Below are 19726 nucleotides of genomic sequence, written 5' to 3'. Positions count from 1 at the left end.
AACGGCCTGTGATCTTTATGCGCCAGGTTCTGGGGATACAAAAATGAAAACTGAGCCCTAATGGCTGCATAGCGAAGCCGCATCTTCCGCCTCTGTAAAACGGAGTTGATACTTTCACAAGGCTTTCAGAAAATTCAGTAACAACGTAAGCACGTCCCAAGCATTTAAGCATCGGCAAATAACCGGTATCTCTTTGGAAATTAAAAAAAAAAAAAAGCAGTTGCATCTAAGTTCTCAAACCACAGAACGGCCTGCACCTTGTCCTGGCGAGAAGCATCGCGCGCCCCTTTGCGTGCGTGCGCGCGGGGCCGGGGAGGGCGCTCAGAGCGCCGGGAACGCGGAGCGGCCACGAGGGGGCAGCGCGCGGCAGGGAATCCGCGCCGCCGACCCCAGCCCACCGCCAAACTTCCCTGCGGCTCCCGGGCCTCCCGTACGTACTTCCGTTGCTCTGACGCTCGCAGAAGCCGGGGCGTCAGGAGCGAGAGCGCCAATTCCCCCGCCTCTGCGCCTCCCGAGGAGAAATTGGAGCGGGGTTCGCGACACCGCGCCGGGCAGGCGCTGGAGCCCCTCGCGCTGCGCCGCCAAGGGCGCGGCGCGGAGCCGGGCGCCGGCTGAAGGGGTGCGGGCGCGGCGGGCAGCGGCGCCAGCCTCGGACCCGCGACTCTGGGCGAGGGCGGGCTCCTCCCGGGAGGAGCCGGAGCCGGAGCCGGAGCAGCAGGCCCCGGGGCGTCCCCGCCAACCAGAGCGCCTTCCCCGCCTGACTCACGGGCGTCCCCACACCCACAGCCGCAGCTCCCGGGCTGTCACTTCTGCGCGCCGCCTGGAGCGGGGCCGGGGCCGGGAGCGCTCCGGGAAGTCGTCGGGGAGGATGCCCGGGCGCCGGTTGTGTCCGGGAGCTGCTGGCCGGCGCTGGCGAAGGCGGCAGTCGGGATAAGGCTGCCCAAACTTTCCTTCTTAGCGGCGTTGGAAGAAGCGTCCCGCTCCGAGGCTCGCGGAGAGCCCCGAGAAGACGGGGGCGCCCGGAGGTGCCTGGGCCGAGCCTGCGCAGGCGGCGTTCTCGGGAGCCCTGGAGGTGGCCGAAGGGGCAGGGCCAGTTGCCGGCGTGCGTCCAGGCACAAGGAGGTCCAGCGGGCCCGACGCCTCCTTCCCCGCGCCCCACCGCGACCGTGACCTCCGCGCACCCGCCGCACACGTGCTCGCGGCCAAGGAAGAGGAACTGTCCGGTTGACCCGGAGGAGGCAGCGGCTCGCGGGCAGGCCAGAGGCGCATGGAGGCGCCGCGGGGGCGGCGCGGCTGGCCAGCGGCGCGGGGGAGCGCGCACGCCGCGCCCCGGCCTCCCCGGGGACCTGGCCGGCCGCTGCCCGCACTTCCTGCAGCTTGCGGCTGCTTGGAGGAGCGCGGAGCCCGCTGAGCGTGCGCCAGACGCGTGGCGGGACAGGTGTAGCCCGGAGCCTCGGGCGCCACGCTCAGAAGGGCTGGGCGGGCTCGACTGGCCCGGAGTTGGCTTGCCGCTCGCGGAACTCCTGTCCCCGCCACGCAGGCCGGGCGGCCCGGCACTTGCGGCGAGGAGAGTCGCGGCGGTCGCACCGGCGCGGTCCTGATGCCCGCTGCCCGCGGCGGGCCCCGCGCCGGCCCCAGGACCTAGCCGAGCGCGGTCGCTCCCGGCGCCTCCCCCCATGCTGCTCGGAGCGTCCTGGCTGTGCGCGTCCAAGGCGGCCGCCGCTGCAGCGCAGAGCGAGGGAGACGAGGACGGCCCGGGCGAGCGGCGGCGGCGGCGGGCGGCGGGCGAGGACATGGACGAGTCGTCGCTGCTGGACCTGCTGGAGTGCTCCGTGTGCCTGGAGCGCCTGGACACCACGGCCAAGGTGCTGCCGTGCCAGCACACCTTCTGCCGCCGCTGCCTGGAGAGCATCGTGTGCTCGCGCCACGAGCTGCGCTGCCCCGAGTGCCGCATCCTGGTGGGCTGCGGCGTGGACGAGCTGCCCGCCAACATCCTGCTAGTGCGCCTGCTGGACGGCATCCGCCAGCGGCCGCGTGCGGGCGCGAGTCCCGGCGGCAGCCCGCCCGCGCGCCCCGGCCCGGGCCCCAGTGCAGCCCCGGCCCTCGCCGGCGGCGGGGGCGGCGCGGCCGGCAGCGCCCCGGGCTCCCCAGTCTTTCTCCCCGCAGCTGCGGGCAGCGCCGCGGCCGGCCTGTGCGAACTGGTGACCAGCAGGAGCGCGCCCGTGGCCAAGGTAGGTATCGGCTCCGCGGCGTGGCGCCCTTGTGTGTGCAAGTGTGAGTGTGCATAGGCGCTGGAGGCGGTGACGTGGGAGCCGGGGAGACCAGAGGTGGCCTCGCATGGGCCTCCTCCTTCGCCTTGCCCTGCGTACTCGCTTCAATTTCGTTTCCCACGTGCCGTGCCCACTGCTGTTCAAGGCTCCCTCCCTCCCCTCCCCCACCAACTTCTTGTCCCCACCTGCCTTAGGCCCTTCCTGCCGGATATCCTTTCTCCTGCTCCAGGCATCTGGACCAGGGCACCTGGCCACCTGTTCATCCATGTGTCCACGTCCCCTCGTCCCGCGGTGCTCACCCCACTTTAGGCCCGGCCTCTTATCTGCACCTTACGCTGCTTTTCCCTGGGCCCCTCGGAGTCAGTCCCCCTTGGCACGGGCTAGGGGAAACTCCGCGCTGAACTTCCCGGTTCTGAGGGGGTCTCCGCCTGCGCGTGTGGCGTGGGCGGAGAGGGCTCAGGAAGTGCGTGACCTTGTGGCCTGCACGGAGGTGTGTGGATTGCCAAGTACCTTTAGTAGCTGGGAAGGGGGTTAACCTGGAGGCCCCGGGAGCTGTGGCGCAGCCCTTGCTGGAGTTGGCAAGGTCGGTCACCGAGCCAGGGGTCACCAAGCCTGGGCTCTTGGGCAGGGTTGCCTTCCCAGCTGAGCTGTTGATGAAGATGGTGATTGGAGCTTCCTTGTGCAGCCTTCGCTGCTTCTGTTTCAGGGGCAAGATCTTCCCTGGAGAGCTTCAGTGGTTTGGTTTCCAGAGCTGCTTTGTGTGTGGCCTGTAGGGTGCTGGTTTAAGTGAGAAGCTACTAATGTTCTGTAATTTCTTTAAATGGGCAGAAGTCCATTTCAAGGTTAAAAAGTCCGTGGTTGTGAAGCTTTTGGAATTATCCTTGTTTTAGGAAACGTGGCCTTATTCCTCCCTTCGTGACCATGTAAGGAGCTGGTGGTGCGTAATCTTTCCAACATGTATAATTCTGTGATGCTGGGAAAATTCTAGCATCTGAATTACTCAGTCCTACGACATGTCTAAGATTAGGAACGCGAACCATTGGATGCTGAGCTGGGTGGGATGTCACGCTGTGCTGACTTGGGTTTTCCCCCGTTGACCCGGAGGAGGCAGCGGCTGGCGGGCAGGCCAGAGGCGCATGGAGGCGCCGCGGGGGCGGCAGGGGTGGTCAAGGGATGCTCACACTTGGGGTCATTGCTGAGGGGGACTTTGGCTTTGGTCTCAGTCGTGATGAACTCCCGCCACGTGCCCAGTTAAAGATGTTCACTCTTTGCTCTTTTTAATCTAAGGTATCATTGTAGGTGCAGATCTCTGTTTCCAATAGAAGCAGGTTCCCTCCTCCTGCTCCAGGAATTAGTGACTTCTGGACTGAGCGTCTAGCACAAAGCTGGGGGTCCTGATGACCGTGTGCCTACAGATGGCTTCCAGGCCGTCAGGAGGGGCCTCTGAACCTGTCGGGTTCTTTAGAACTTAGCGAGGGGGTGGAAGGTGGTAATGGTTACTCATGGGGGCCTGGTGTTTGGTGGACTTTCTCTGTGGGCAGATGCGTTGTATCCATGTCTTTCCCTGGCAAGCGCAGCCCCCGACTTTCTTCACAGGCCCATCTGAAAGGGGTAAATTCAGGTTCTAGGAAGAGTCCCGGTTAAATCCAGTCTTCTAGGGGTGAGCCTCTGGCCTCGAGGTCAGCAGTCCCCCCTCAGGGCACCTGGGTTTCATTCCTAGCTCCGGCTCCTGACTCCTGCAGACCCTGGGAGGCAGCCGTGCTGGCTGAAGCTGCCTGGTGCCTGCCTCTCACATGGGAGACCTGACTGTGAAGATTTGGTGGGGGGAGGGGGTACATTGGGAGCTTTCTATGTTTGTCTCTACCTGTCTCTCAAAAAAATACAAATCAAATCTTCCATGTGGTCAATTTAAGTCTAACTTTTCATCCACTGATTTGTCACAGTCGTGGGAGTCTTGGTCAGCCAGACGTTCCCCGTGCTGTGCTTACATCTCACGTCCTGGTGTAACCCCTGGGCGGACAGGGACGGGGTGGGGAGACAGGGGTTGTAAGAGTGTTGCCCATTGAGTAACCCTATCCATTTGGAAGGCAAAGATTTCAGCTGAAAATCATTTCCAAATAGGCTTTGGTAGTTTACTGTCCACTGGATTTGCATGGACTGCTGGCAAAGCTGAATGCTGGATGTCTCTGTCTCTTATTTAATAGACAGACACTTGCTGGAAATACCGTAGGTGCTTCACAGCAGGTGAATTATAAATAGGACAATCCCCTATTTTCCCACTTTCTTCTGGGCCAACTGGTGTATGTGAACTTTTTAGGTATGCAGACAGTTACTTGCTTGGCTTATTTGCTTTGTTAATTAGTTACAGTCAGACGGTGAGACTGCACGTTGTTTGAAATGTGTTAGTTTCTGTTGGTTTTCTACGTGCGGTATGTGAAACACTGCTTTCAGAGCTCTTCCTTGGCCACTTTTCACCAGGGTTTCGGCTATCGCCAGTGTGCCTGGAGCCCACTCACCTGGTGAGCCGAATCTCCCGGCCCTGCTTTCCTTGAGCCATTTGTTTATTTATTTATTTACTGGACAGTCAGAGTTACAGGAAGAGAGGGAGAGACACACACACAGAGAGAAATAGTCCATCCTCTGGTTCACTCTCTAGATGGCCACAGCAGCCGGGGGGAGCCAAGCCAAAGCCAGGAGCCAGGGGCTTCTTCAGGTCTCCAACGTGGGTGGCAGAGGCCCAAACGTTTGGGCCATCTTCCACCGCTTTTCCCAGGTGGTAGTAGGGAGCTGGGTCGGAAGTGGAGCAGTGGGGCCCTGGAAATGTCGGACCCCGTATTGGGGTGCCAGGGTGGCAGTGGTGGCTTTACCTGCTATGCCATAGCACAGACCCAAGACAAGGTGTTTTTCCAGTCACATACTTAGGCTGCCTCTGGAAGTGTTACAGCAAGTTACAGGTACCCACTGGCTAACGGTAGGGCTGCTGTGTGGGGAGCAGCCCGGACTGGACTGAGTTACTGGAATTAAGACTTATTCTATGCATCTGCTCTCCCACAATATGGCGCTGGGAGAGAAGTAAACAGCTTCCGCACAGCTGCCTCCAGTTCAACCAATAAACTGTAGGACTTGCTCCTGATTGGAGAGCAGCGTACTCGGCGTGTGGGCAGCCGAGTTAGGATTGGCGGAGGAGGACTATAAAGGAGGAGAGAGACGGCATGCACCAGGAACATCTAAGGGGAACACCTAAGGGGAACACCTGTGCAGCCCCCCAGAGAGCCGGCCGGCGGTGTGCCGCTCCCCTGCAGAAGTGGGGAATGTGGCTAGGGGGAACTGCCCTTCCACGGAGGTGGAAGGGATAGTAGCCAACCCGGGAAGAACCAGCAGCAAACCCGGGGAGGGCCGAGCAGACGAAAGAACAGCGCAGGGTCCTGTGTCGTTCCTCCACGAAGAGGGGGAGCGACATAATGGTGCCGTGACTCGGATATGAAGCCTAGGCAGGGCTTAGTGTCGTTCCTCCACGAAGAGGGGGAGCGACATAATGGTGCCGTGACTCGGATAGGAAACCCAGGACGGATAGGAAACTTAGGAGGGAAGAAACGGGAAGAAATGGGAAAATTACCGGAGAGAGAGACTAGCAAACAGCCTAGGGAAAAGCCGGACGAAAAGGGTGCCGGAGGAAGCTATTGAAAGCCTAGGCATAGATTCGGATGCGGACTACGGGGGGAAGCTGGGAGAAATCTCTAAGGTCGAAAGCGAAAGTGAAAGCTAGAACAAACAGACTCGGATGCGGACTGTGGGGAGAGGCCAGGAGAAATGAGGGAGGAGTATTGTTGGAGGAAAGCTTGGGGAAACATACCGGGTAGAGAAAAATGTTAGGGAAATTGAAGCCGCGGGGGGCAGGCCGAGGCGGATACGAAAGCCACTTTGGGATTCTCAAGTTAGCCCGGGAATAGGGGGCGAAAAGTTAAAACCAGAAGCTGAAACGTAAGCCTGGTTGGGATCCGTCTGATTAGCCCGGGGAGCAAAGGACGGGAAGCCAAATCATGGGGCGGAGACGTAAGCTGGGTTGAATTCGCCAGGCTAGCCCGGGGAACTTAGATTGAATGCTAGTGGCGGACACGTAAGCTACGCTGTGTGACTCGCGGAGGCTGCCGCGCGCAGACAGAGTGTGCGGGGCTCAAGTACATAGGGAACGCGGGGCTGGCGCGAGGCCGTGGTTCAGACGCGAAAGGGTTAAGTGCGAGACCGCGGAGTGTGCGTGCAAAGCTGAGCCGCGCAGATGAGAGAGGCGCTGGCTGAAGCGGCGCAGCCGGGAAGCCGCGGGGATAAGAATGAGAGCGGGAAGCTGCGGGGATAAGAGAAACAGAAGTTTAGAAGTAAAGTGAGAGAAATAGGAATGCTGGAAGATGGAAGTAAAATGGGAGAAGTAGGAATGCCCGGAGATAGAGAAATAGAGAAATAGAAAGGCCTCCCCTCAACATGGCAGTGAGAGAGCTTGGATTCGGTCTGCCTGATTAAGTGAGGCGATGAGCACCTGCGGCGGCTAGCAGCTTATGCGCCGCAGGTCACCGAAGATAGGCACGAATCAACACTAATAAGTCTCCCCCACAATACGGCAATGAGAAAGCTTGGAATCGGTCTGCCTGATTAAGGCGGTAAGCGCCAGCAGGCGGCTCGACCAAAGTATGAGCCGCAGGTCACCGAACACAGGCACGCATCAGCGCCTAAAAACCTCCTCACAACATGGCGAAGAGAGGACCCGGATTCGGTTTGCCTGATTGATAGGACTTGTAAGAACCTGTGGCAACTCTAGCAAGTAGAGCAGAGTGTGTGCCGCGGGACACCGAAGACAGGCGCGTATCAACGCCAAAAAATAAAAAGAAAGGGGGATCTGTGGGGAGCAGCCCGGACTGGACTGAGTTACTGGAATTAAGACTTATTCTATGCATCTGCTCTCCCACAATATGGCACTGGGAGAGAAGTAAACAGCTTTTACACAGCTGCCTCCAGTTCAACCAATAAACTGTAGGACTTGCTCCTGATTGGAGAGCAGCGTACTCGGCGTGTGGGCAGCCGAGTTGGGATTGGCGGAGGAGGACTATAAAGGAGGAGAGAGACGGCATGCACCAGGAACATCTAAGGGGAACACCTAAGGGGAACACCTGTGCAGCCCCCCAGAGAGCCGGCCGGCGGTGTGCCGCTCCCCTGCGGAAGTGGGGAATGTGGCTAGGGGGAACTGCCCTTCCACGGAGGTGGAAGGGATAGTAGCCAACCCGGGAAGAACCAGCAGCAAACCCGGGGAGGGCCGAGCAGACGAAAGAACAGCGCAGGGTCCTGTGTCGTTCCTCCACGAAGAGGGGGAGCGACATAATGGTGCCGTGACTCGGATATGAAGCCTAGGCAGGGCTTAGTGTCGTTCCTCCACGAAGAGGGGGAGCGACACTGCTGGTCTCTGTATTTGCCTCTTGGCGAATGTTATAGTATGTTGCTTTGTAAAGGGGTGCTTTAAAAAAATGTTGCTTTGAAGGCCCTGTCCAGACCATTTACTGATGTCTGTTAAATTTCTCGGCCTAACATTTTGTTTTGTTTTTACAATTTTGCACGCCGGAACCCCTTAAACACCCTAGACTAACACAGATGAAATCGTCCCAGGGCACCCTGTCCTGCTGAAAGGGTTTGTAGTTCCCAGCTGAGATTTAATAAAGACTCAAATGTAAGACAATTCCATTGTTTGCTGAACGATGTTTTGTTGAGTATGCCTTGCCTCTTCTGTGGGCATCTACAGAGTGTCTTCAGTATCTCCATGGTGCTGGGTCCTGTTCTGGGGGCTGTGTGTGGAGCTGACATTGGGGTGGGGGGAGGCACCCTGTCCTTGGCTTGCACGAGGTGCCCGTGTGCACTGGCTGCTTTCAGCCCAGAACTCTGGGAGGGGCTCAGAGGAAGGACATTTGCACAAACTGAAGCACTGCAGAGCGTGTGGGCGTTGCCTTTGATGATGTGAAAGTAGGCACGAGAGCCTCATTAGTTCGCCTGTCCTGTGTTTCTGGAAGTACCATACGATGTGTCTACGCTGGACCTGTTTGAAAACCTCTTCTGTGTCTCTCAACGTGGCTGGAACCTAGTCATGGAACTATAAGGCAAACTGGAGAGTCGTTTCCATCCTGTCTGTTGAGTGTTTTCTGAGCACCCGCATGCGTGATTCTCTCCAGGTTTGGGATGCCCCGTGCTCGGGTTGTCTTCCTCACTCCAGCTGCAGCCGCCACTTAGGATGTGCTTGGTTCTTTCAGAGAATTCGGAGTGGCACATCCTTCTGATTTTAAATAATTCCTTCCCAGCAAGGTTTCATGGCCTTGTTCACACCCGATTGGACCATTGTAAAGCAGTCGGCCTTGCTGAAGTCTTCCGAGGCAATTATCTTGGTTTTCCAAGGGGCGACACAGCCTTTGACTGAAGCTTCCTTGCTTATGTAACATTTAATTAAAGTATGCATTTGCCATTATGAGTGCAACTTGCATAAACCGAGGCGGGCATGAGGACAGCGAGTTCCTGAAAAGCATAGCCCGTCCTCCCGGCCAGGGATGGATGGCCAGACAGCCTCTGGGTGGGGGTGGGGTACCTCAGGCTGCCTTATGGGGGAGGTGGCACGTCAGTTGGTTGCATGGACCACTAGCTGAGGCCAAACTAGAGGGTATCTGTGGTTTCTGGAAGCAACTTAAAGTGTTCTTGGGTCCTTGGAGGTGAGGTTTTCTGTTTCACAGTTACTGATGCTTGCCACGTGCTAGGTGCCTTGACGTGTTCATATATGGCCTCATGCAGAATTTCCTGGCTGTATGATGACAGGCTGAGGCCCAGAGACCCTGATCCACGGGTGAGTCAGAGAGCCAGGAAGTGGTCCGCGGTGTGCCCTCCCTCCTCCTGAGTCCCTCTGCCCTGCCATTGCCCCTGGCTGTAGCAATGGCATGTTGCTGCAGCTGGGTCTTGGAGGTGGTGTGATACGGATTCCCGAGGTGAAGACCAGCCCTGGGCGCGGGGGCCAGCAGAGACCCCGACAGTGCACAGGACAGCAGATGACCCGCTGAGGTGCCCTCTGAGCCCCACGAAGGCCCCGAGACTCACGGCAACACTGGGTTTCCAGTGGCAGCCAAGGAGTGAAAAAATCCAAGTTGCCGTTGGTGGAGTGTCCGCAGGATGCTAAGGTGAATCACAGAACTAAACTGTCTTGTCTGCCCTCCCGCCGGCTCAGTCAGGTGGCCGCCTACGAAAGCAGGGAAATCAAGGCTCCAGGTTTCCTTGTGAGCTGCGTGCGCAGGTGGGTGGAGGTGGAACTTTAGAAGTGAACCTTGGGCCCGGCGCCTGGTGGGCTTCGCGCTGAGAGCACAGCTCAGCCCCTCTGTGGCCAAACTCCTGAACACAAGCAACAGGGGCCCCTGTGAGTCACGATGCCCCCTGCCAGGCCACGGATTCTCTTCTTTCAGGAGCCTGCATTATGTAGGACGCAAGGAAGAACCCCTTGGCAGCCAGGACTTGCTGGTGAGTGACGGGCAGAAGGTGTGTGCAGTATGTCCGCAGCGTGAGGGCCACTGGCTGCGGTGCGTTCTCAGGGGCCTGCCCTTGTCCATCCGCTCTGCCGCTGCCCTGGCCTCACTCTCAGCCCCGCCCTGAGGTCTCAGCTAGATGGAGGCGGTGGCTTCAAGGTGCCACATCCCTCTGCTGACAGCCAGAGAAGCAAAGGAGGGCTTCCTTCCCTCAGTCTGTCTGCACGTCGGTGAGCAGGGTGTGACCAGCCACCCTCATTTCCCCTACACCCTGGGGCCAGTGCTGTCACGGCTTCCATGCCGGGGCTCCCTTGGGGCATATGGAGTCTTGCGAGGAAATGGATGGAGTGGGATGTGGTGGGTAGCTGGGGATGACACGGGGTGGGGAGTCCCAGCACAGGTGAGTCTGTTCCTCACTTTCTCACTTCTTGCTGTGTGCCCTGAGCACACACCTGAGCCTTCTGATCTGTGAACCAGGGACTTTATCTGCCTTATGGGGTCAATGAGATTGACAGGTGCAGTGCCTCGTACACAGAATTGATTTTCAGGGTAGCCTGATACTAACAAGAAAGTCTCTAAGTCTCTTAGACCCAAGAGGGCACCCTGGCAGGCCCACCTGCTAGCTGGTGGATCTGTTGTATGTCAGATCGCCAGTTAAGGAAAGGTGTACGTGTGTGTGCGTGTGCGTGTGTGTGTGTGTGGCGTGAGTCTGATACTGTGCCATGCCTGTGGATTCGCGCCCGCCTGTGTGATGCGGGCTGGGCTGTCAAGAGTTATGGGTGTCGAAACTGAGCGGTGGCTTGCAGCCTGTCTCGCCTTGTGAGTTGCTGCAGGTTTTCTCTTGTTCACGAAGGCAGTGAGCCTGATCTTCACAGGCTGCATCAGAGGGAAACAGAAGCCTTGAGAAAGAGAGCGGGGGACGTGATCAGCTGGGGCAGTCCCAGCGGCACAGGCTCTCCTGAGCCGGCCCAGCCCCTGCTCCATCCGGTGGAGCCTGGCCCCCTTCTGTCCACACTTCGGGCAACTCTCGTGCCCGCCTGCCGGAGTGTGACAGACTTGGGTCTCAGCGACACTGTTGTGTCCAGTGTGTGCTTTATTTCTATCTGTGTTGAATTTGTTTTAAAGATTTATTTTATTCATTTGAAAGACAGAGAGAGAGAGAGAGAGGCAGAGAGAGAGAGAGAGGTCTTCTATCCCCTGGTTCACTCCCCAGATGGCCACAACAGCCAGAGCTGCGCAGATCCGAAGCCAGGAGCCAGGAGCCTCCTCCCAGGTCTCCCACACGGGTACAGGGGCTGAAGGACTTGGGCCATCTTCTACTTTTTTCCCAGGCCGTAGCAGAGAGCTGGATCGGAAGTGGAGCAGCTGGGACTAGAACCGGCGCCCATATGGGATGCCGGTGCTGCAGGCCAGAGCTTTAACCGCTGCGCCACAGCGCCGGCCCTATCTGTGTCTAATTTAACACGACCTTTTTCAACATACGTTTTTGAGCGAGGACAGAAAGGGGAACATGCTCCTGTAAGAGGCCAGGGTCAGTTTTTTTGCAGGTTTGCTTTGCTTGGGAGATCTTCAGAGGTTATGCATGAGAGTGCTTATCGGGTGCCCTGTCGGGGTTTTAGTGAACCCTAAGAGGCCGTCAAGCTGAGGGGTTGGCAGTGGCTAGTGATTCACAAGTCACACCAGCGCACCGGAACACGGGCCTCCCCTTGGCCACAGAGTGAAGTTTGAATGGAAAAGTTCGCCGAGACGTGACCTGGTTTGGATTCCAAGACGTGGCTTGGTTTGGATGGCACTGCAGACTGTTGCTATCTTTCAGCTCCCCTGTGGCCCTTGGTGGCTTGTGGACACTTAGAGCTGTAGCCCTCCTTTGGGAAATGGAGAAGAGATGATTCTTCCTCTGTGCCGCACACAGCACTGTTGGCTGACCCAGTGGTCATTTGCGAACAGGGGGCTGTGACAGTATTTGCATTTCTGCCTAATGGAATGTGTGCATAATCCTCACGTGCCTTTACGTGAGTTTAAAGGAATTAGAATTCGCCACAGGAATTCAGAGCAAGCAGAAGTGGTGAGAGAATTTAAAAGCACACTCACACCAGGGGCAGATGTAAATGTGGTGGAGCCGAGAGCCCAGCCGAGAGCCTAAAAGCCGGGCTTGGTTGCTGCTCAGATGGGGGACTGACCGGGAAAACCAGTCCCAGCGAGGCCTTGCGTGTGAGCTCAGGAAATGGGACGTGGGTGCGTTTTCTCCTTCTCTCCTTGCTCTGTGTCAGGCTCTCTGACTGGCACTGGGGTACCTGGGATAAACACTGTACTGTTCTTTATTTATAATGAAGTGTATTTTTTTTCCTTTAGTTTTGTGACCAGATTTGCTGCAGAGAAAAACGTGTGTCTATATCCTTTTTGACTACTCAACTCTGCTTATTTTTACTTTAAGATATTTATTTTTATTTTATTATTTATTTATTTATTTATTTATTTTTTTGACAGGCAGAGTGGACAGTGAGAGAGAGAGACAGAGAGAAAGGTCTTCCTTTTGCTGTTGGTTCACCCTCCAATGGCCGCCGCGGCTGGCACGCTGCGCTGATCCGATGGCAGGAGCCAGGTGCTTCTCCTGGTCTCCCATGGGGTGCAGGGCTCAAGCACTTGGGCCATCCTCCACTGCACTCCCGGGCCACAGCAGAGAGCTGGCCTGGAAGAGGGGCAACCGGGACAGAATCTGGCGCCCCGACCGGGACTAGAACCTGGTGTGCCGGCGCCGCAAGGCGGAGACTTTAAGACATTTTGTTAGGGAAAGTTCCAGACATTTGTGAAAGGAGTTTGGTATGGTGAGCCCCTTTTATCTGTCACTCAGCTCAACACCTTATGGGTGAATGGCTAATCTACTTTTGTACCTGTATCCTGTTTTGAGAGGAAGAGGGAGTGGTAGAGAGAGAGAGAAAGAGAGACAGAGACAGAGAGCAGCTACCATGTGCTGGTTCTCTCTCCAGATGCCTGCAGTGGGCAGGGCTGGGCCAGGAATGCAATCCCAGTGCCCCACATGGGTGGCAGGAACCCAAATCGCTGCAGCCATTGGCGCTTCCCCCCAGGGTTTGCAGTAGCAGGAAGCTGGAGTCAGGAGGTGGAGGTGGTTGCTGAACCCAAGCACTCTGATTTGGAACACAGACATCTTAGCTGCTAGGCCGGACACCCACTCCTGTTGGCTTTTACTCTGTCTGGCAGGAATTTCTACTGAGGAAAGTGGCCTCAGTGTGGTTTGGGACTCTGTGTTTGCAGCCGGTCTCACCTCTTAGCACTCCTTCTTCTGTCGTCTTGGCTTGCCACAGAGGACTTTGCACCTCTGCTGTTTGGGTCGTCTGCCCTTCGTGGTGGGGAGACGGCTCTTGCTTTCTGAGACTCCTGCGGCTCATTTCTGGATTTTCTTAGCAGCTTCGTTTTGCAGGTGGCAGCTTTCAGAAAAGGCATCTGCCTGTTGTTGGTTCTTTTTTTTTTTTTTCTGAAGATGTATTTACTTAATTGAAAGACAGAGCTACAGAGAAAAAAGGAGAGAGAGAGAGAGAGAGAAAGAGAGAGAGAGAGAGAGAGAGATCTTCCATCTGCTGGTCCACTCTCCAAATGGCTAAAACAGCCAGAGAGCTGGGCCAGGCTGAAGTGAGGAGCCTGGAGCTCCACCCAGGTCTCCCACATGGGTGCAGGGGCCCAAGACCTTGGGCCGTCTTTCAGTACCTTTCCAGGCCTTGAGCAGGGAGTTGGAATCAGAAGTGGAGCACCCAGGGCTCAAACTGGTGCTCATATGGGATGCCAACGTCGTGGGCTGTGCCTTAACTTGTTATGCCACAATGCAGGCTCCCCCGTTGCTGGTTCTTGAATGTAGGTCCTTGAGGTGCCAGGTGATCGGGAGGTGGGACTTGGCTATTGTCGCTTAGAATGATGGTGGTCACGTATGTGTCCAGTACATTCCAGGACGCTCCATCCGACTTTTGGAAGTCATCTTTCAGCACTACAACCACCTGCTGTGAAAATTGCTTGAGTTTATCATTTAGGACCCGAGACACTGAGCAGAAGACTGTATTTTTTTTAAAGATTTGTTTTATTTATTTGAAAGAGTTATAGAGAGAGGTCTTCCATTTTACTGGTTCACTGCCCAAATGACCGCAACGGCCAGAGCTGAGCTGATCTGAAGCCAGGAACCAGGAGCTTCTTCCAGGTCTCCCACATGGGTGCAGGGGCCCAAGGACTTGGGCCATCTTCTACTGCTTACCCAGGCCACAGCAGAGAGCTGGATCGGAAGAGGAGCAGCCAGGACTGGAACTGATGCCCATAGGGAATACCGGCGCTGTGGGCTGGGGCTTTAACCCGTTGTGCCACAGCGCTGGCCCCAGAAGACCGTATTTTAATAAGCCCGGAGGTCCTGGAGAGAAGGAAGGAGGTAGAGGCATTTGTCAGTGAGTGGCTGTAGGTTAACTAATCTCATCTAGTTGTGATCAGCAATTATGTTTGCTTTCAAAGACCAGGCGCTTAATCCTCCGCAGCTTTGCCTGACAGTGTTGCTGTTTGATTTGAAGGGTCAAAGGATTCCTCAGACTTTTACCTGATGTTAAGACAGTCTCTGCAGGGGCCAGTTGCTAGCTCATCTCCTTGGGGGTCTCACCTCCATGGAGTGATTTTCCCAGGGTGGCAGAGCCATTTGTATGTAAGAATTTCTGAAACTATGTAAATGTAAATATGTAAATATGTAAAATGTAAAATATGTAAAAATGTAAATATGCGGGTGCTTTGGGTTTGCATGGGGGCAGAGGATGGCTTGGGGTGCAGTTGTCTTAAGAGTGCACAGGCCCTGTTGTGGCTGGTCCTTCAAGCTGTTGACCAGCTGAGCTTGGAGCTTCCTGCAAGGTGGTGAGTAGGTTTCGAGTACCGTTGGGGGGTAACTGTGTTGTCTTGAACTGGTTCACTCTAACTTCCCTTTCTGCCCTTGAAACTCCCTTTTTCCATGCGTGGAAGCTGGTCCCTCCTTCCCTGGGCGTGAAAGCCCCACTTGAAGACCCCTGCCACAAAGAACGTGCAGAGTGAGTGGTGGCTCGGGTGTGGGCAGGGGCAGCCCTCCTGGCCGAGGACTGCTGTTGAAGTCTTGTGCGTTCTCTCAGCCCGCAGGTGCTTGTCGACCGCCCACATTGCTGCAAGCTCTGTGTTAGGTAGGCACTGGTGTGCACATTGGCCGCAACCCCAGAAGAGATCCCTGCCTTCGTGGAGCCGACGATTGAAAGGATGCTACAAGAAGCAGCTTGTAGTTCTAGTATTAACGGGGACATGGTGGGCCAGGTGACCTCCTCCGGTGGCAAAGTCACGGTCACTGACCCTGCATTAAGCTGTGCGTATCTAGCCGTGCCCACATATTTACCGTTTGTGGATAAACCACCAGGTTCCTAACTCTGGGTAACTGTCCCCCAAATTCTACAGAGCTTAGAAAGTGCACCCTGTGAGAGAGAGCGGGAAAGGGGAGGGTTGCGGGTGGGAGGGAAGTCATGGGGAGGGGGGAAGCCAATGTAATCCATAAGCTGTACTTTGGAAATCTATATTCATTAAATAAAAGTTAAAAAAAAAAAAAAGAAAGTGCACCCTGTTTTCCCTTCCTAGGTACAGCTAGAGGTAGCTAAAACCAAGTGTGCCCTGGCGAGGCTGCGGCAGAGCGTCAGGGAGTGCGCTGAGCATAGCTTGTGCTGGGTTAGCCTTGCCGTGGGGAGAAAGCCCGCGAGAGCAGCCTTTTCCTCCTGAGCTCAGGGTGCCTGCTGCTTTATTTCTTTTTAAAGATTTATTTATTTATTTGAAAGCCAGAGTTACACAAAGAGAGGAGAGGCAGAGAGAGAGAGAGAGAGAGAGAGAGAGAAAGAAAGGTCTTCCATCCGATGGTTCACTCCCCAGTTGGCCACAATGGCCGGAGCTGCACCTATCGGAAGCCAGGAGCCAGGAACTTCTTCTGGGTCTCCCACGTGGGTGCAGGGGCCCAAGCACTTGGGCCATCTTCCACTGCTATCCCAGGCCACAGCAGAGAGCTGGATTGGAAGTGGAGCAGCCGGGTCTCGAACCGGCACCCATATGGGTTGCCGGCGCTTCAGGCCAGGGCGTTAACCCGCTGTGCCACAGCGCCGGCCCCGCTGTGATTGCTTGGGCCATTTGTGGTCTCAGCGTGTGCAGAATGAATGAAAGTAGACAGAGAGGTGTTCTGTGTGCCTTCTGCGGCACATGTTTGTCGAAGGCCACAGCAGGGGAATGCCATATTAAAACCTGTTTTCTTCAATCATTTAAAGATTGTAATTTTTTTGTGTGTGTGGAGTTTGGAGTTTATATGGTCTCCCAGTTTGGCAAAACTAAGCTTTGAACTATGCACAGTAAGGGGAGTTTCTGGGGTGTAAGAGTCACTGCCCCCCAACTTTGCACAAGAGGTGACCGATGTCAGATCCCACAGGGGACCGGCCGCCCTGGCGTGAGTCCCACAGTGGAAAAGGCCCCGGTGTGTGTCTCAGTAGCCTGTTTACCAGTGAGCTTCATGTCTCCACTTTCCAGGAGCCCGTCTGCCTGAGAGCAGTGTGTCCATTCCGTGGCGGTTTGATGTCTGGAGTTGTGTGGATGAGGGCGCAGGTCCACAGGGGCAGTGCCTTTAGTCTTAGCATGTGCAAGCTGGTGTCCTCAGACAGGTGGACAATAGCAGCGATTTCTTGCTTTTTAAAAACAGATTTAGGTGTTACGGGGGATGAAGACCTACCTGCGCTCCAGGGGCTACCTGCACAGCCGGGTCTGTGCAGCGTGGTGGGTGTTCATTGCAACAGCCCTCTATCTCCAGACTCACCCCGCACCCTCTTCAACCCTGCAGTCTAGCCCCTGGATTCCCAGTTTTCCACTGAATGCCCTCACCACTCTCACCCGCTTGGTGGTAACTGCAGGCTGCCCATCTGCAGTTGTGATGAGCTGGACACCCCCTAATCTTAACCCGACAGCCAGGCCTCCTGTGGGTGGGGAGGTGGGCTATCCCATGGCGTCCATGTGCGTGTGGGCAGTGAAGGGGCAGTGCCGTGCCTGGACTCGCGCTTGGCGACCCCATCCCAGTTGATTTCATCCAGGGGCCCAGTATTGGGCACAAGCCACCCCAGCCTGCTGGCCCCTCTCCCCGCACAGGCCCCGTCTCCTCCACGCAGTCACTGGTCTCATCTTGACCTCCTCAAACTTTCCAGGGCTCTTCGCCTTTTCCTTCCATGGGCCACGTGTTTCCTGACAATTACTGCTTTGTTGGCTCGTTCAGGTCGGCAGCACCTGGCTTCCTGGAGGGAGCAGCTCACGAGCTCAGCCTCACCCCTCTGCCTTGCTCAGCCACCCTGCCTGCTGTGCAGGGCTCAGGGTTCCAGCCACCCTGCCTGCTGTGCAGGGCTCAGGGAGGGAGTTCCCGCTGCTCCGGCACCCGGGACAGGGAACGGAGCTGAGTGCTGTGGCTGCAGAGGCAGGCTGCAGGGCCTGGGAGGGGTGGGCTGCCCTCGGGGGTAAAACCGTGAGTCCTGGGAGGCGGGGGCAGCTTCCGAGGCAGCTGCTGCCAGGAGAAAGCCAGAGCCACTCCCTACGCCCACGGAGACCCCTCCTGAAGATGCGAGTGGCAGAGGTGACCAGGACAGGAAGGACGCTCCTGAGCGTCGGCAAGGCCTTGAGCGTGTGGCGACCTCAGCCGGGCTGGGACCTGCCGCCCTGCACGTCTGCGTGATGCCCAGGTGATGACGGCCTCCCCTCCCCAGCAGCTGCCTGGACAGCCGAGTTTCCCCTGGCCCCCTTCCCGCCCCTCCCAGAACTGCCCTGCTCCCAGGCCCCTCTGGGTGCCTCCGTGAGCAGGGATCCTGTGCACCCCTGTTTCTTTGCCAGCGGCCCCGTCTCCTGCCCATACTTTTCAATGGGGCAGTGCCCGGGAGCAGGTGTTTTTTGTGGTCTCCTGAGTCGTCTTCTTGCAAATCCCATGCATGTCTGGAATGGGCACATCCCACTGGGGTCATCCGCCCAGACTCCCCTGCTGCACCCCAGTTTTTGTGCACAGCGCCAGGAGTGAGTCTGTTGGGTGCCAGCCGTGAGGGAGGGGTTTGAGGATGTGTTGGGCAGTGGTGCTGTGAGCCAACTCTGACTCAGACTGAAGTAGAGAACGAGGGTTAGACACAGCTTAAACATTTTTTGCAGTGGGAGGAGGGAGGAGAGAGAGAGAGATTGACAGAAATGCTCTCTTCCACTGTGGTCACTCTTCAAATGCTGCAATGGCCAGGGCCGGGCGAGGCTGAAGCCAGGAGCCAGTAACTCAATCCAGGTCTCCCGCTTGGGTGGCAGGAAACCAACCCCTTGAACCATCTCTGCTGCCTCTGAGCGTCTGTATGAGCAGACTTGGGAGCCGGAGCTGGGAATCTCTCCAGGTATTCCAGTGTGGGATGTGGGAGTCTAAACTGGAATTCCAATTGCGGGACCAAACAAGGCTCTTCTCAGTGGGCTGCTCCTGTGTCGGAGCCTTGCTTGCTTCTGGGGAGGGAGGACTGGCCTCTTTCTGGTCTCGCCGAGTGGCCCCACGTCCTGGAGTTGCTGATAGGTCAGAGGGCCGGGGCCGGCTCGTCCCGGGGCGGGGGTGTTTCTGGAAGCAGGCAGTGCCGTGGGCCCGCCAGTCAGTGCGGGGAAAGGCGGCTGTGTGGGCACTGCTTCACTTTCTAGACGTGGTGGCAGGAACTCTGTCGTGCTGGAGGCTGTTTGAGGATGTGGGCTGTTCCAGTGCAGTGGCCGGGACGTGCAGCTGGCATCCCGGCTGTGGGGTACGACCTGGCACAGAGCACGGGAGGAGGGTGAGTGCCCTGTGGGGACTGGGGCAGGGGGAAGCGGGGTGGGCTGCAGTGTAAGGTGAGTGAATTCTGGAGCCCCTACGCCATAGCAGGCTGGTGTTCTGTAGTAACGGAAATGCATCGTGTGCTTGGGATTTGCCGACGCTGGATCCTGTTTCTCGCCACGCACAGAGGTTACTGGATGAGGGGAGAGCTTGGCTGTGGAGATGTTTCCCTGTGTGTGTATCAAATACTTATGTTGCTCGTGTTTAAATACATATGACTATCAATATGTACACTTCATATATGTAGCAGTAAATGTAACGAAGCAGACATGATTCTTATGTGTCAGATACGCCTCAGTAAAGTTTGGGGAAAATCACACATGATAATAGCTTGTGTTTTAAAAAAATTCCCGAGGCCAGTGTGGGATAAGCTGCTGCTTGAGATGCCTGTGTTTCTCATCCAAGTGCCTGGATTCGCGTCCTGGCTTTGCTCCTGACCCCAGCTTCCTGCTGGTGCCATCCTAGGAGACAGTAGGTTTGGATCCCTGTGATCCACTTGGGAGACCCGGGTTGAGTATCCAGGCTCCTGACTTTGGCCTGGCCCCGCCTTAGTTGTTGTGCGTATTTGGGAGTGAAACAGCAGATGGAAGACCTCTGTCCCTATCTCTGCCTTTCGTATAAGTAATGGAAATAAATATGTTAATTAAAAAAATAACTCACCAAACTGCCCTAAGTTATAGGGCAGCATTTGCTTTTTTTTTAATTTTATTTTATTTTTATTTTTATTTTTTATTTTTTTGACAGGCAGAGTGGACAGTGAGAGAGAGACAGAGAGAAAGGTCTTCCTTTGCCGTTGGTTCACCCTCCAATGGCTGCCGCGGCCGGCGCACCGCGCTGATCCGATGGCAGGAGCCAGGAGCCAGGTGCTTTTCCTGGTCTCCCATGGGGTGCAGGGCCCAAGCACTTGGGCCATCCTCCACTGCACTCCCGGGCCACAGCAGAGAGCTGGCCTGGAAGAGGGGCAACCGGGACAGAATCCGGCGCCCCGACCGGGACTAGAACGCGGTGTGCCGGCGCCGCTAGGCGGAGGATTAGCC

At 56.6% G+C, this 19726-nt stretch overlaps 1 protein-coding gene across 1 annotated transcript in view; it reads left to right on the top strand.

The window, feature by feature from the left end:
- The first annotated feature begins 425 nt into the window (after positions 1 to 425).
- The window catches only part of SH3RF3 (SH3 domain containing ring finger 3), a 334282-nt gene continuing 314981 nt past the window's right edge, over positions 426 to 19726 (top strand). The window contains exon 1 of the mRNA XM_008252855.4: positions 426 to 2231. Coding sequence (XP_008251077.2) covers positions 1677 to 2231 — 555 coding nt within the window. The 5' untranslated portion in view covers positions 426 to 1676. The remainder of the gene's footprint in view (positions 2232 to 19726) is intronic.

This window comes from Oryctolagus cuniculus, chromosome 2 (assembly GCF_964237555.1).
Source record: "Oryctolagus cuniculus chromosome 2, mOryCun1.1, whole genome shotgun sequence".
NCBI classification, from domain to species: domain Eukaryota; kingdom Metazoa; phylum Chordata; class Mammalia; order Lagomorpha; family Leporidae; genus Oryctolagus; species Oryctolagus cuniculus.
This window is presented reverse-complemented; position numbering and strand designations above follow the sequence as displayed.